Source organism: Monodon monoceros, unplaced genomic scaffold, assembly GCF_005190385.1.
Source record: "Monodon monoceros isolate NGI ecotype Baffin Bay Population unplaced genomic scaffold, NGI_Narwhal_1 Super_Scaffold_3, whole genome shotgun sequence".
In the NCBI taxonomy this organism is placed as follows: domain Eukaryota; kingdom Metazoa; phylum Chordata; class Mammalia; order Artiodactyla; family Monodontidae; genus Monodon; species Monodon monoceros.
The window spans coordinates 12,862,878-12,878,324 of NW_021703780.1; the positions used below are offsets into that span (position 1 = coordinate 12,862,878).

Genomic DNA, 15,447 nt, shown 5'->3' on the forward strand with positions numbered 1-15,447 from the left:
TGAGTGTCAAAGACACAGTCACCTGTAGCCCTTTCATTTCTTAAGTTAGTGGTTCCTTGATCATGCAGGAAGTATAAACTAGAGCCCAACACTCATGTGAGGCCAAGACCATATAAACAAATCCAAAATGGAGACTATATTTATTCCAAGTTGTTATGAAGACAAGTTTCCTTGTTGTCTCCTTTTGCCAACAAGTAGCTTTTCTTTCATCTTTTCTTAAATGTCCTAGATTACCCTTTCACCAAGAGATGTAGTCACTTCAAACATCCAAGAGCTTTATGCAGGAGTCTTAGACTCAGTTCCCCATAGACGAAAATCTCCTGTCACCCAAATCTCTAAAGCTTTTGTTTTACTATTTGACCCCAGCTTCCATGTTATTTTTTTAACCACTCTCATTTCAGTTCCCTGGTGTTTTTGTTTGTTTTCTGCCTTTAGGATTTCCTTTAATTTTTGTACACTTACTGCATTTAAAAATTAAAAAAAAAAATCTATCCAGCATTTAGGTGTTTTACACCTAAAGGGCTTTTCAAAGTATCTAGTCTGCCTTACAAACAGAAACCTATAACCTTCCTTTTCAGTAATTTCTAAGAGAAACATTAATGTCTAAATGTTATCATATGTATTACCATGTTCTGTACATGTAACTATTACAGTTTCATTAATTAGGTAAATGGTGAAGTCAGTCTAAATTAATTAAAAGTCAGAATCACAGAAGTGTTTTTAGAAAGAAATAACGTTTGATTGCCATCAATAACACAGACTATATTTCATCTTGGCTAAAAAAGCTTTAAGTACATATACCAAATAATTTTAATTACAAGTCTCTTTTATTCATTACACACTCTATAGAGCTAGAAAATAGGTTGTTCTTCTAAGTAACTGAGGTTGACTCCTGAGATTTTTATATTTATTTACTAATAAGCAAATTAATGATTTTAAGTAGACTGAGCAAAGTTAAACTTTTGCCCCCCAAAAAAGGAATTCTTAAATAGTGAGTAGAAAGAAATGACATAATTTACATAAACTGCAAAGGTATCAGACTCAAATTCAAAGCATTATACCTGGATGAACCAAATATTTACTTGCAACTCTAGAATAAAAGTTACAAACTCTCTAAGCTAAATTACTTGACTGAGAAATTATGAAAAAGTGCTTTATTTAGGGAGTTTCATAATCAACTACTAAGTTTAATTTCAGATATCCTGCAAAACGTTTTAACACAACTACAAATTTAATTTCTTAAAAACTAGCATGTAAGACTGCAAAAGGATATTTTCCCCGTGAGTATAAGATTAGCCGATTCTTTACCTCGCCAGCACTTGCACATTCCTGGGTTCTTCTGTGGAGTGCAGCCCACGTATCTTCATACCTAAGAAAAGCAAAAAATAATTCAAAATACAAACCACACATTAAAAAAATCCTACCTATGTATACGTATGGCTGATTCATTTTGCTGTGCAGTAGAAGCTAACACAACATTGTAAAGCAACTGCACTCCAATAAAAATTAATAAAAAAAAATTCTACCTAAAAATGAACCTGTTACACCCTGTGGTGTCAGAAAGGAAAGCTCAAAAAATAATGGAGACACATTGTAAACACACAGAAGTCAACTTCAAGGTCAACTTCAAGGGGCTTCCAATTGCCAAATCTGGGACAACCTGAGCAACAAAACAAATAATGGTAGAAATGGGTTATAGTTCATGGACTAAAACCAACAGCCATGAGTTCATAGTGATTTAAATAAACAGTTGAATGGGGCAGAAGGGAAAAATTCTTCCTTGCAGTAGAATTCCAATTAATAATGATAGAAAAAATGAGAAAGATAGAAAATCACCATTTGGTAAACACAATACTAATTATTTCAGGCAAGAATTCTAATAGATGCTAAAATTAGTGGGTGAGAGTATAAAGAGAAACAGGATATTTTCATAGTCTCTAAGTATCTCCCCACAGGATACTTATTAATTTAAAAGGGGGAAACAGTATTAAAGTGGAGAAACCTGGCAGGCACTTCCTTAACCAAGTGGTCAATATTAACATCAGCAGTAAGGAGACTATCAACATCATGTACCTACTGATACAATGCACTGGAGGACACAACATTATTCTTCTGTTATTCTCACCATAAAAGCACTAACTTGAATTTAATCATGAGAAAACAGCAGATAAACCCAAAATGAGGGATATTTTGCAAAATAACTAGCCAGAAATAAACCCATGCATATATGGCTCAATTACTTCACAACAAAGGAGTCAAGAATATACAATAGGGAAAGGAGAGTCTCTTCAATAAATGGTGTAGGAAAAACTGGACAGCCCCATGCAAAAGAATGAAACTGGACAATTATCTTATACCACACCCCAAAATTAACTCAAAATGGATTAAAGACCTGAATGTAGGACCTGAAACCATAAAACTCCTATGAAAAAACATAGGCAGTAAGCTCCTTGACATCGGTCTTGTGATGATTTTTTGGATCTGATACCAAAAGCAAAGGCAAAAAGAGCAAAAACAAACAAGTAGAACTACATCAAACAAAAAAGCTTCTGCACAGCAAAGGAAACCATCAACAAAATGAAATGGCAACCTACTGAATGCGAGAAAATACCTGCAAATCATACATGTAATAAAGACCTAATACCCAAAATATGTAAAGAAATCATACAACTCAATAGCAAAAAACAATCTGATTAAAAAACAGGTAGAGGGCTTCCCTGGTGGCGCAGTGGTTGAGAGTCCGCCTGCCGATGCGGGGGACGCAGGTTCGTGCCCCGGTCCTGGAGGATCCCACATGCCGCGGAGTGGCTGGGCCCGTGAGCCATGGCCGCCGGACCTGCGCGTCCGGGGCCTGTGCTCCGCAGCGGGAGAGGCCGCAGCAGTGAGAGGCCCGCGTACCGCAAAAAAAAAAAAAAAAAAAACAAAAAAACAGGTAGAGGCTCTGAACAGATATTTTTCCAAAGACATACACATAACCAACAGGTACATGAAAAGTTGCTCACTTCACTAATCATCAAAAAGTGCAAATCAAAACCACAATGAGATATCGCCTCACCCCTGTTAGATGGCTATTCTCAAAAATACAGCAAATAATAAGTGTTGGTGAGGATGTGAAGAAAAGGGAACCTTTAGTATGCTGTTGGTGGGAATGTAAACTGGTGCAGCCACTATGGAAAACAGTATGGAGGTTCCTCAAAAAATTAAAAATAAAACTACCATATGATCCAGCAATCCCACCTGTGGGCACATACCCAGACAAAACTATAACTTGATAAGACACGTGCACCCAATGTTCACAGCAGCACTACTCACAAGAGCCAGGACATGGGAGCAACCCCTCTGCCACCTGCAACAACATGGATGGACTTGGAGGGCATTATGCTTAGTGAAATAAGTCAGACAGAGAAAGACAAATACTGTATGTTATCACTTATATATGGAATCTAAAAAATACAACAAATGAATGAACATAACAAAATAGAAACAGACTCACAGATGCCCAGAACAAATTAGTGGTTACCAGTGGGGAGAGTGAAGAGGGGGAGGGGCAAGAAAGGGGTAGGGGATTAAGAGGTACAAACTACTATGTATGAAATAAGTAAGCTACAAGGGTATAGCACAGGGAATATAGCCAATAATTTATAATAACTTTAAATGGAGTATAATCTATAAAAAGTTTGAATCACTATGTTGTACCCCTGAAATTAATATTGTAAATCAACCATACCTCAACAAAAAAAATTTAAATAAATAAATAGAAAACAAAATAAACCTGAACTCATAGGTACAGAGAACAAACTGGGGGTTACCAAAGGCAGGGGGTGAGGGATTGGGTGTGGGGGTGTGTGTGTGAGAGAGAAATGGGTGAAGGTGGTCAAAGGTATAAACTTGTAGTTATACATAACATACAGCACGGTGACTACAGTTAATAATACTAGATTGTATATTTGAAAGTTCCTAAGAGAGTAAAACATAAAAGTCCTCATCACAAGAAAAATTTTTTAAACTATGTGTGATAATGGATGTTAAGTAGATTTATTGTGGTGATTATTTTGCAATATATACAAATATTGAGTCATTATGCTATACAGCTAAAACTAATATAATGTCATATGTCAATTATCTCTCAAAGAAAAAGTTCAGGCTTAAGAAAAAAGAAAAAAGATCTCAAATCAACAATCTAACTTCACAACTTAAGGAACTAGAAAAAGAACAAACTGAACCTATAGCTGGCAGTAGGAAGGAGACAACAAAGAGAACTAAGAAAACAATTCCATCTACAGTAGCATCAAAAAAATTTTAGGAATTAACCAAGGAGGTGAATACTTGTACAATGAAGACTACAACATATTGCTGAAAGAAATTTTTAAAAAGACATAAATAGATGGAAAGATGTCCCACGTTCATGGAATGGAAGACTTAATATTGTTAAGATGTTGTCAATAGCACCCAAAGTAATCTACAAATTCAGTGTAATCCCTATCAAAATCCCAATGGCATTCTTTGTAGAAGTAGAAAAAAGTCCATCGTAAAATTCATATGGAAGGTCAAGGGATCCTGAAAAGCCAAAACAATCTTGAAAAGAAGAACAAAGTTGAAAGACTCATACTTCTTGATTTCAAAACTTACTACAAAGCTACCATAATCAAAATCAAATAATAATCAAAACAGTGTGGCACTGGTATAAAGGGAGACATATAGGCCAATGAAATAGAGAGCCCAGAAATAAACACTTGCATGTACGGTCAAATAATTTTCGACAACTGTGCCAAGATCATTCAATGGGGAAAGGATAGTCTTTTCAACAAATACGGTAGGGTGCTGGGAAAGTGGATATCCACATGCAAAAGAATGACGTTGGACTCTTACTTTAACACCATACACAAAAATTAACTAAAAATGGATCAAAAAATCCAAACATAAGAACTAAAACTATAAAACTCTTTGAAGAAAACATGGGGAAAAGCTTCACGACATGAGATTTGACAATGATTTCTTGGATATAACACCAAACGCACAGGCCACAAAGAAAACAGACAAATTGGACTTAATCAAAATTAGAAACTTTTGTGCATCAAAGAACACAATCAACAGATAAAAAGGCAACCAATAAAATGGGAGAAAATATTTACAAATCACATACCTGATAAGGGATTAATATCCAGAATATACAGAAAACTCCTAACACTCAACAACACAAAACCACCCTATCCAAAAACAGGCAAAGGACTTGAATAGATACTTCTCTAAAGAAGATACATAAATGGCCAATAAACACATGAGAAACTCACCATCATCAGTCATTAGGGAAATGAAAATCAAAACCACAATGAGATACCACTTCATACCAATGAGAATGGCAAAAAAACCCAACCGCCCCAAACAAAAGACCCCCAAAAAACAAGTTTTGGTGAGAATGTGGAGAAATGGCAACCAGAGAAATGTGCACTGCTAGGGGAATGTAAAACGGTGCAGCTGCTACGGAAAACAGTATAGGCGTTCTTCAAAATATTAAAGTAGAATTACCATACGATTCAGCCTTTCCTTTTTTCAGTATATACTGCCAAAAAACTGAAAGCTGGGTCATGAAGAGATATCTGTACACCCACGTTCATAGCAACATTGTTTACAATAGCCAAAAAATGGAAGCAACCTAAATGTCCATTAATGGATGAATGAATAAGCAAAATACGGTACATTCATACAATGGAATATTATTCAGCCTTAAAAAGGAAGGAAATTCCTTTGAATTCGTGGTGATCATTTTGTAATGTACAGAAATATGGAAAAACTATGTGGTGCACCAGGTACTAACATAGTTTTGTAGATCAATTATACTTTGAAAACAAGCGAGCAAACAAACAAATAGAAAAAGAGATCAGATATATGGTTACCAGAGGCGGGTGGGCGGGGTGTGGAGCGAGGGGAATGGAATGAAGGCAGCGAAAAGGTACAAACTTCCAGTTTGTAACATAAGTACCAGGGATGTAATATACAACAGGATGAATATAATTAACACGGCTGTATGTTCTATATGAATGTTGTTAAAGTCTAAGTTCTCGTCACAAGGAAAAAAATTTCTTTTTCTTTTATTTTGTACCTATATGAGATATGGATGTTCACTAAACTTACTGTGGCAATCATCTCATGATGTATGTAAGTCAAGTCATTATGTTGCAATACCTTAAACTTATACAGTACTGTATGCCAATATCTCAATAAAACTGGAAGACCAAAAAGGAAGAAATTCTAACAAGCTACATGGATGAAACTTGAAATTATGTTAAGTGAAATAAGCTAATCACAAAAAGCCAAATACTGTATGATGGCACTTATAAGAGGTACCTAAAGTAGTCAAATTCATAGAAAGAGAAAGTAGAATGATGGCCGCCAGTGGCAGATATTTGCAAGATCAAAAGAGTTTTGGAGACTGGATGCACAACAATGCAAATGTACTCAGTAGTAGTGAATTGTACACCTAATAATGGTTAAGATGGCAAATTTTATGCTATATGTATCTTACACAATTTTTTAACAATTAAAAACATTTTACGATTTAGGTATATGCTATTTAAAATGGTCTTTCCTCCACTCAATACTAGTTCCAAAGAGAAAAGACTGTGCTTCAGTGCAATGAATAGACACATTACAGACATTCCTATGGCTGCAAATTTTTCATGTTAGGTCCCCAAATGCACCCCATTTCCCAAAACTACCATACACATAAGTCTACAAGTCTAAAGTAAATCTTCCAATGAAGTTCTTTCAACTAAATCCCTAGATTAAAAAAATAAAGATATCAAGCAAACAGTACACCACTGATTAATTTTTACTATATCTCCTTTCATGTTCACTTATGCTCCTCACTCAACAAAACCAAGCAGGAAATTAACGTCAAATTAAGCACTCAAAGAAAAATCCCCAGATTTTGCAACCATAAAAAGAAACCAAATAAAAAGTGAGAAAAGAGAAAGCAAAATGTAGGTATAGGTGATTGTGTCCTAACGCAAGCTGATAAGGCGAAGGAGCACACCCTCTACTGTACACATGGCTCCCACTTATCCATCAGATGCCATGTTACGAGGTACAGAAATGCATATAACAACATATGCAACAACAATATATGCATATAACAACATATAACAACATACGCAACAACAATATATGCAAACCATATACTTATTTTTATAACAGCTTTATTGAGGTTTGATACACCATAAAATTCATGTTTTTTTTTTTTCTTGGCCACACCATGTGGCATGAGGGGACCATAGTTCCCCAACCAGGGATCAAACCTGCGCCCCCTGCAGTGGAAGCTCGAAGTTTTAACCACTGGACTGCCAGGGAAGTCCCAAAATTCATGCTTTTAAAGTGCATAATTCAGGACTTCCCTGGCGGTCCAGCAGTTAAGACTTCGCCTTCCAATGCAGGAGGTGTGGGTTCGATCCCTGGTTGGGGAGCTAAGATCCCACATGCCTCCCAGCCAAAAAACCAAAACATAAAACAGAAGCAGTATTGTAACAAATTCAATAAAGACTTTAAAAAAGGTCCACATCAAAAAAAAAAATCTTAAAGTGCATAATTCATCCAAGATGTAGCACACCTCAGTACTTCATTCCTTTTCATGGCTGAATAATATTCCATTGTATGGAGATATGAAATTTTGTTATTCATTCATTGACTAATGAATATCTACGCTGTTTTACTTTTTGGCCATTATGGATAATATTGCTTTATGAATGATACTGCTATTATGCACATTTGTGTACAATTTTTTATGTGGACATAAGTTTTCAATTTTCTTGGTGTGAAACTGCTAGGTCACATGGTAATTCTACTTTTAACTTTTTGAGAAACTACCAAACTATTTTCCAAGGCAGTGATTTTACAATCCCACCAGCAGAGCATAAGGGTTCCAATTTTTCCACATCGCTGCCAACACTTGTTATTGCTTGTCTTTTTGATTATAGCCATGCTAGTGGGTATGAAGCGGTATTTCATCGTGACTTTGGTCTGCACTTCCCTGATGACTAACGGTGAGAATTTTTTCATGTGCTTATTGGCCATTTGCCTATCTTTTTTATGGAAATGTCTATTCAAATCCTTTGCCTATTTCTTCACTGGATTATTTGTGTTTTTACTGTTGAGTTATAAAAGTTATTTATACATTCTAGATACAAGTACCTCAACAGATGTATAATTTGCAAATATTTTCTCCCATTCTGTGGACTGTTGTTTCACTTTGATAGTGTTCTTTAAAGAGCAAAAATTTTTAATTTTGATAAAGTCCAATTTATCTTTTTTTCCCTTTGTTACTCATGCTTTTGATGTCATCTAAGAAAATCATGTATTTTAATATTAATCTGCATGTCAAGAGAAATGGATTGGAGAAGAAACGGTAAAAAAATTAAGAATCAAAGTAAAAAAGAAAAGAAAATTATTGGGGACTCAAATCCAGAATTGATTTTCTTGCAACAAAGAAACCATAATACATGCACGTGATAAAGTTGTTGATTAGCAAACACAACAGTGATCAATATGCTCAAAGTCTGAATGGCCTTTGTATTAATCAGTGAAATGCAAAAGCCCCTCCAGGAACACAAATAAGTAAATAACTTCCAATCTCCTTGTTAAGGTAAAATTTAGTTATTTTAAGGTTTCTCTCTATAAGGTTATAAAATACTTTTAGACAATAGTCAGAAGTATAACCTTTTTATTTAAATGAAAACACTTACCTGCTTAGTAATTCTAGTCCAGCAGAGCACTCTGGCAAATATGGAACAGTCCTGCCAAAAGAAACACTTGTTTTATTAAAAACTGCTGCTGATTTAGGCCAACTTAAAAAAAAAGTTACGTATAATAATTTTGATGCTGTCAATCATAACGTGGAATATTTTTAAATCACTAATGGCAATTGATCTAAACTTTTAGAAAAATGTATTGTTATTCCAAAGTTAATATACTGCAATATACTATCAACCATCAATTTGCCCTATAGATTTTTTTTTTTTTTGGGGGGGAGGCACGCGGGCTTCTCACTGCTGTGGTCTCTCCCGCCTAGGAGCACAGGCTCCGGACGCGCAGGCCCAGCGGCCATGGCTCACGGGCCCAGCCGCTCCACGGCATGCGGGACCCTCCCGGACCGGGGCACGAACCCGCGTCCCCTGCATCGGCAGTGGACTCTCAACCACTGCGCCACCAGGGAAGCCCTGCCCTACAGATTTTTAGCACACAAGAATAAACACTTTAATAGAATGTTAGCTAACAAGAAAATTTTTTAAAAGCTCCTCATCTCTAGGTTTAAAGTGAAATTTGGTCATGTGCTTTACTTTATTAAAAATGAAAAACTGCACAAATTATACTAGTGTTTTCATATAAAACAGATAACACAGCTAAAGAGGCTCACTTGCCAAGTACTGTTTCATTATCAATTTGCTTCTCAATAATGGAGAACTTTTACTGTGCTCTTAATATACAAATAAAAATGATTAATTGTGATCAAATAGTCATTGACTGTCATGGAGTAAAACAATTACATGTCACCATTTTTCAACCATTTTACAATTTTATCAGAAAAATTTCCAGTGTTACAAAATTTAGAAAGAATCAATAAATTGTTTAGTCAGATGCATTCAACAGATATAAAATCAATTAAAGTAATTATACTATCATGACTACAACCAAAAGTTGTATGAAATTTAAGTCACAGTAAATTAAATCAGGACAAGCTTACCTGGGTTTGTTTTTTACTTTAGCTTCTCTTGATCTGTCACTTAAAGTCTTCAGCCTATAATTCAACAAGTATAAAATATCATATTTTTACAGCTTAAGAGGTTTCTTTCAAATGCAAATTTCACAGCTCATAAAACTTTGGGTTAGATAAGCTAATTTTTTTTTTAGCAAGAATTAAGCACCTCTACAGACAACAAATATTTGTTTACTATATATCAGACATCACAAATGGAAAATTTATAGCAAATATTTTTATATTTTTCTTGCCCCAAATCCCTTTTCTAGAAACATGTCCTAAATATGACTGGACTAGAAAACCTCACTACTCTGGCAACATCAGAAAAAAAAGGTGGTCTCCATAGGTGAACTTGATCAGCAACAAAGATATCTAAGCAGCACATTTTTTTCTTACATCTTTATTGGAGTATAATTGCTTTACAATGGTGTGTTAGTTTCTGCTGTATAACAAAGTGAATCAGTTATACATATACCTCTTCCCTCTTGCATCTTAAGCAGCACATTTTTAAGTAGATAACTATGCCAGGCACTGTCTAAGTGCCAACATTCTGAGAAATTTTAGCTATTGATAAAAGGCTTTCTAAAATACATTACAAACCTCCTTCATTAAAGAGGTCTTGGTACATTCTATTGAACATTTTCTGATAACTCGGCATCATTATCATGAATACCAGTGACTGCATTTCGTGACAAAACAGTACTCTCCTTAGATGTTTCTGAACTAGGAATGTCTCTTCATTCACCAACTCGAAACCAATCTAAAGTGGTTTTCTGAGTTTGTTCAGGATCCTACATCTATTTTTTCAAAATTTAAATTTTCCATCTCTACCATTGGTCATCTGGTATCAGCTACCGCTTACTGCTTCTGCTCGCTATTTAACTATAGCAGCCTACTCCCCTTCTATTTGCTTTTTTAAATTATTGGGCTGGGAAACATAAACGGGCTAGAAATACATATGTAAAATAAAATAAATAGGCTCTCTATATATAAAACATGAAGTTCATAAACTTCAATGTTTTTTCACTTCACCAGCCCAATTTTTACCTACCTTTAACTGTGGACTCTGTATCATATAACAGACTGCCAAAAAGCAAATGCTAAATTATGAGATAATCTCACATAAAATGAGATATCTGGACATGTTCTTCTTAATCTGATTACTTCCACAAATATTCATTTCTAAATAGAGTCTGAAGCATAGGCCACAGTACCCCAGCTAGCTCCACGAAGCGTTTGTAAAGCTAGACACAGGTGCTCCTTTCTCAAGACACTTTACTGCACTCAGTCAGAAACTGTCCTAGCATACAAGGTGAATCTCCTATGAATGCCCCAACGCTTTGTTGTGCACAGTTGTACGTGCAAGCCCTGACAGAGGATAACAACTTTTTGGTCAATAATGCGTGGCTTAAAACCAGAAAGGGACTTCTAGTGTCAAGTCATTTTTTTTAACAAGTTGCAGTGTCAATTTCATACTAAGATTTTTTTTACATTGTTCTATGTTCTTTTTCAAAAACTAAAATATTGATGAGATCAATGCCAATACGATGTTAAAAAGACTTAGCAATCTCTTTAATACAAAACTATTTGTATATATCTCTCCAGATGAGTTGAATTTAAAAAGTCTAACCTGTCCCAGAAAAACAATATAAATTTTCAAGCTTAGCTTGGAAACTAGTAAATCCGGTTTAAACTAAGATTAAGCAACAGCTACGGAAAGGTATTTTAATAGCCATTCAACCATTTCCACTCCAAAAGCTGAGAAAGGCACTTAGTTGTGACATCCGAGGTAGAATTATACTAGGATAGGCAGACGCAGCAGTGCATTATACTCAAAACGATTCTAGTATTATATTCAGTGATGTGGGACAATTCCATATCGTTAGGTGTTACAAGGATATTGAAAGCTCACTGCTAAGACCCTCTTTGAACCATTCATTATAGGACCTAGCAAATCTTTAGGTTAGTATTTCAAGTATTTATTTCAGAAAAAAATGTTAAATTTCTCAACTGTAAGATATGAAATGTGGGGTTCTCCTCCACACTTCCCCAAAAGAAAGAAAGAAAAAGAAATAGTTTGGAATAAAAGAGAAAGGAGGAAGCTTATAGGGAGCTGAAAATAAAATTGTTGGAAGGTCAGTAAGAGCTTCCCCAGGTGGCTCCTTAACCACCTAATTTAAAAATTGGTCTTTAACCAAATGTAATGTGTGGAATTTATCTGATGTGGATTTGAACAAATCAACTGTACAAAGACATTTCTAAGAACCAGGAAATTTGATTATGGACTGGAGAACTGATAATATCAAAGAATTAGTGTTAATTTTGCTAGGTATGATATTGGCGTTGCATTTATGTATTTTTTTAGAGATGAAAGCTGACGTATGAGAGATGTAAGAGCTTAGTCTGAGGTTTACTTTATAAATAAGGGAGAGACAAAGCAAATGTGGTAGTAGTCGACAACTGTTGAATCTGAATAATGAATATATGGGACTCGCTGTGTTATTCTATTTCTGTATATGTTTAAAACTTTGTAAACAAAGTTTTAATAACAAAAAAAGTCTTTTATATATTCATCTTTTCTCATCACACCTTCTCCATATACATCATCAATATGTCAAAATTCACAATAAAACTGCTGTAGAAAACAAAGTAGCAAGAACAATGTTGGAAACAGTGAAGAAAGTTCAGGAGAGAAAAAGATAAAATAAGAATAATAGTCAATGTAACACTTTAAGTCGAAAAAAAATAAGGTCAGACCCCCAAAAAAGCAAGACAGTCCTTTCTGAACTATATACTCAAAACACAGAATTCAACTGAAAGTAGCTTTTACCATTTTTATTTGGGGATAACTCTATTTAAGTTTCTCACAGTGAGTCTGTGCTGGAAACAACCCGCTACTAAAGTCCCACAATATCTTGACACACTGAGAAGGAAATACTGATCTGAGTGAAATACCCCAGTTTCCTAAACTATAACATAGGAGTATTGTACTTACCATAATGACTTGCCACAATAAGTAAAGGAAATATGACTTTGGCAGCAAACTATAATTGTAAATTATAAAACCAATTCAAACAAAAAGTATAATAAAAACTATCTCCAGGGCTTCCCTGGTGGCACAGTGGTTGAGAGTCCGCCTGCCAATGCAGGGGACACGGGTTCGTGCCCCGGTCCGTGAGGATCCCACATGCCGTGGAGCGGCTGGGCCCGTGAGCCATGGCCACTGGGCCTGCGCGTCTGGAGCCTGTGCTCCGCAACGGGAGAGGCCCCAACAGTGAGAGGCCCGCGTACCGCAAAAAAAAAAAAAAACAAAAAACTATCTCCAAATTTAGTAAAAATTATCACCATCATGAAAGGTAAGAAGCCAAAAAAAAAAATAAAGGTAACAAGCTATGTACATTACAGGGTCAAAGTAAAATAAAGTAGAGGTCCCCCGATGCACCAGTTCCCATAAAAGCCTTCTCCACCGTTCCTAATCTTCTTCACAATACCGCATACCCCCAGGGAGACGTGAGTGCTGCTGTGTGAGTATATTAATACACAGACTTCTAAGTGAGCCACCTGACAATTATTTTCTACCGGAAGCAACTAATGCACACTTCAGAGTTCAAAGCACTTACCTTCAAATTCATGACACCACAATATTTTATTTTTAGATTGTTGCAAAGACTTACCTTAATTGGACCCCAGCACATTTATCTTTTTAAGCTTTACAGAAAATACTAAGATGGAGGCATCTTACTACAAAACGGAGATAACTAGCAAAATTGCTTAGACAAAAAGTTTAAAAAGTAGTTACACAGAATGAGAGGTGGAGCACGACAATGACCGATCAGCAGGAAATGTGCTTTCTGGACCTGACTCGATGGCATGAGGGAACGTGACGGCGTTCCATTTACCCTCACTTCAATTTCCTACTCATCTAACCCCATCAGCTATTATGAAAGGTGAGGATGGCTGCTTTAAAACACCACAAAATGTATTAATTACCATATTTTGTCCTTTAAGGCTCATTTTCATGTCTCCATTATTCCAACTTTAAATTCTGTTTATGAATAAAAATCCAATCTATTATATTTTTCCGTTAATGTTTATCATTTTTTCTTTCTTTTCTAAAGCCAAGATCAGGAAACACGAAAGCATTAACCACACCTAAGAGTGCACATGACCCCAAAGCTCTAAAGGCTGAGAGATTCACACAAAAGCCAGAGACTCAGGAAGGGGAGAGAGGACTATACCCTATCTCTATCCTAATCACCCCCAGACACACCACTTCAGTCCTGACCTCTCTCCTGAGTGTTTCATAAATTTCCAGCTGCTTCTTGGACCTCACAGCACATTCACTGTCAACTGCTCCTTGTCTCTCAAAACTACTCAACTTCTCTCCTGTTGGTAAATGACATCATTATCTAAGATACTGCAAAATTAACATCCTCAATTTCCCCACCTTTTTCACTTCCTAGTCTCACATTTATGAAATCGACCAGTGCCTGTCATGTCAGGACTATTCCCTCCTTCAATTTCTATTCTCTCTCGCCTGCCCCCTAATTATAGCCTTCTTAATACTCTCCCTGTTCCCCATCTCTAACCCTCCCATCACATCGCCTCCCAAATTATTCTTCCAGAAATATAGGTAGGCTCAGGCCGCTCCCCTCCACAAAAACCTTCAGAAGATTCAGTCAACCTAAAAATAAGCAAGACCACCCTATATAAGATAGCAACCCCCCACCCCAAAACCCCTTAACCTGCTTTATTTTTAGCGACAGTACTTATGACCTTCTAGATATTCTGCCTCCTGCCAGTAGAATGAGTGCAGGGACGTTATCTGCTGTCCGGTGTATGCATTCTCCACTGTAACCCCAGTGCCTGTCAACACGTAAGCACTCAATAAATATTTCATAAATGAATTAATTTAGCAAAGCACTGAAGACCCTCTATTATCAGACACTAAACTTCCTTTCCAGGTTCCTCTCCCACAAGAGCTTCATCTCTGAAATCCCTCACCCAAATCTATCCTCATCCCTCCTCATTCTTCAAGGCCCAGTCTAGAATCCACCTCCTCTTTGAAGCCTTCCATAATGCATCTGAACTAATGACTCTTTCCTCTGGGCTCAAAAACCACATCACTTCTATCTTTCACATTCAGTTCCTTCTGCTTTGCTTTATGTTACCACCAGTCTAGGGCATCCAGAGGGCAGAAATGGTTTTAGTTAACTTTGTAGCCCCAAGATCTAGTCCAATATATAGACGCTGGCAAAGAGCAGGCAAAACTGAGCCTGTGGCCTCTTAAATCTTTTTTTTTTTTTAAGAAATGAAAAAAGCTTCTATGATAAAGAAGACTGAGTTCCTAGCCTTGTGTTTGCCACTTGGTAGGAACTCAGTAAATGTTTATTAAGTCAAGTTGAATATTGAGATTTTTTTTCCTGCTAAAGGTAAGTAATCATGGAAGAGTCAACATTTTAGGCAAAACCTCACCATTTTACCACACTGTGAATTACAATGTTAGCTCCTCTCCTTTGAGGTTTTGATACTACAGGAGGGAAGAAGAGGAAATGAGTGCAGTGGGCAGGGCTGGACGTCAGGGCAGAGGTGGCTTTGAGGAGGAAGCACCCACTATCTAGTTGCAACACTTGTATCCATATCCAAAAGCACCCAGAGCATTACAGACAGGAAACGCCAGGCAGTGACAGGCAGCTGCA

At 36.3% G+C, this 15,447-nt stretch overlaps 1 protein-coding gene across 3 annotated transcripts in view; it reads right to left on the reverse strand.

Annotated features, from left to right (window-relative positions):
* DTNBP1 (dystrobrevin binding protein 1) overlaps positions 1 to 15,447 on the reverse strand; it is a 180,056-nt gene that overhangs the window by 98,848 nt on the left and 65,761 nt on the right. For all 3 annotated transcript variants that reach the window (XM_029242951.1, XM_029242952.1, XM_029242950.1), the window contains 3 exons: positions 9,734 to 9,787; positions 8,736 to 8,786; positions 1,309 to 1,369 (listed from right to left, as the gene is read on the reverse strand). In XM_029242951.1, the coding sequence (XP_029098784.1) occupies positions 1,309 to 1,369; positions 8,736 to 8,786; positions 9,734 to 9,787 (166 nt within the window). The remainder of the gene's footprint in view (positions 1 to 1,308; positions 1,370 to 8,735; positions 8,787 to 9,733; positions 9,788 to 15,447) is intronic.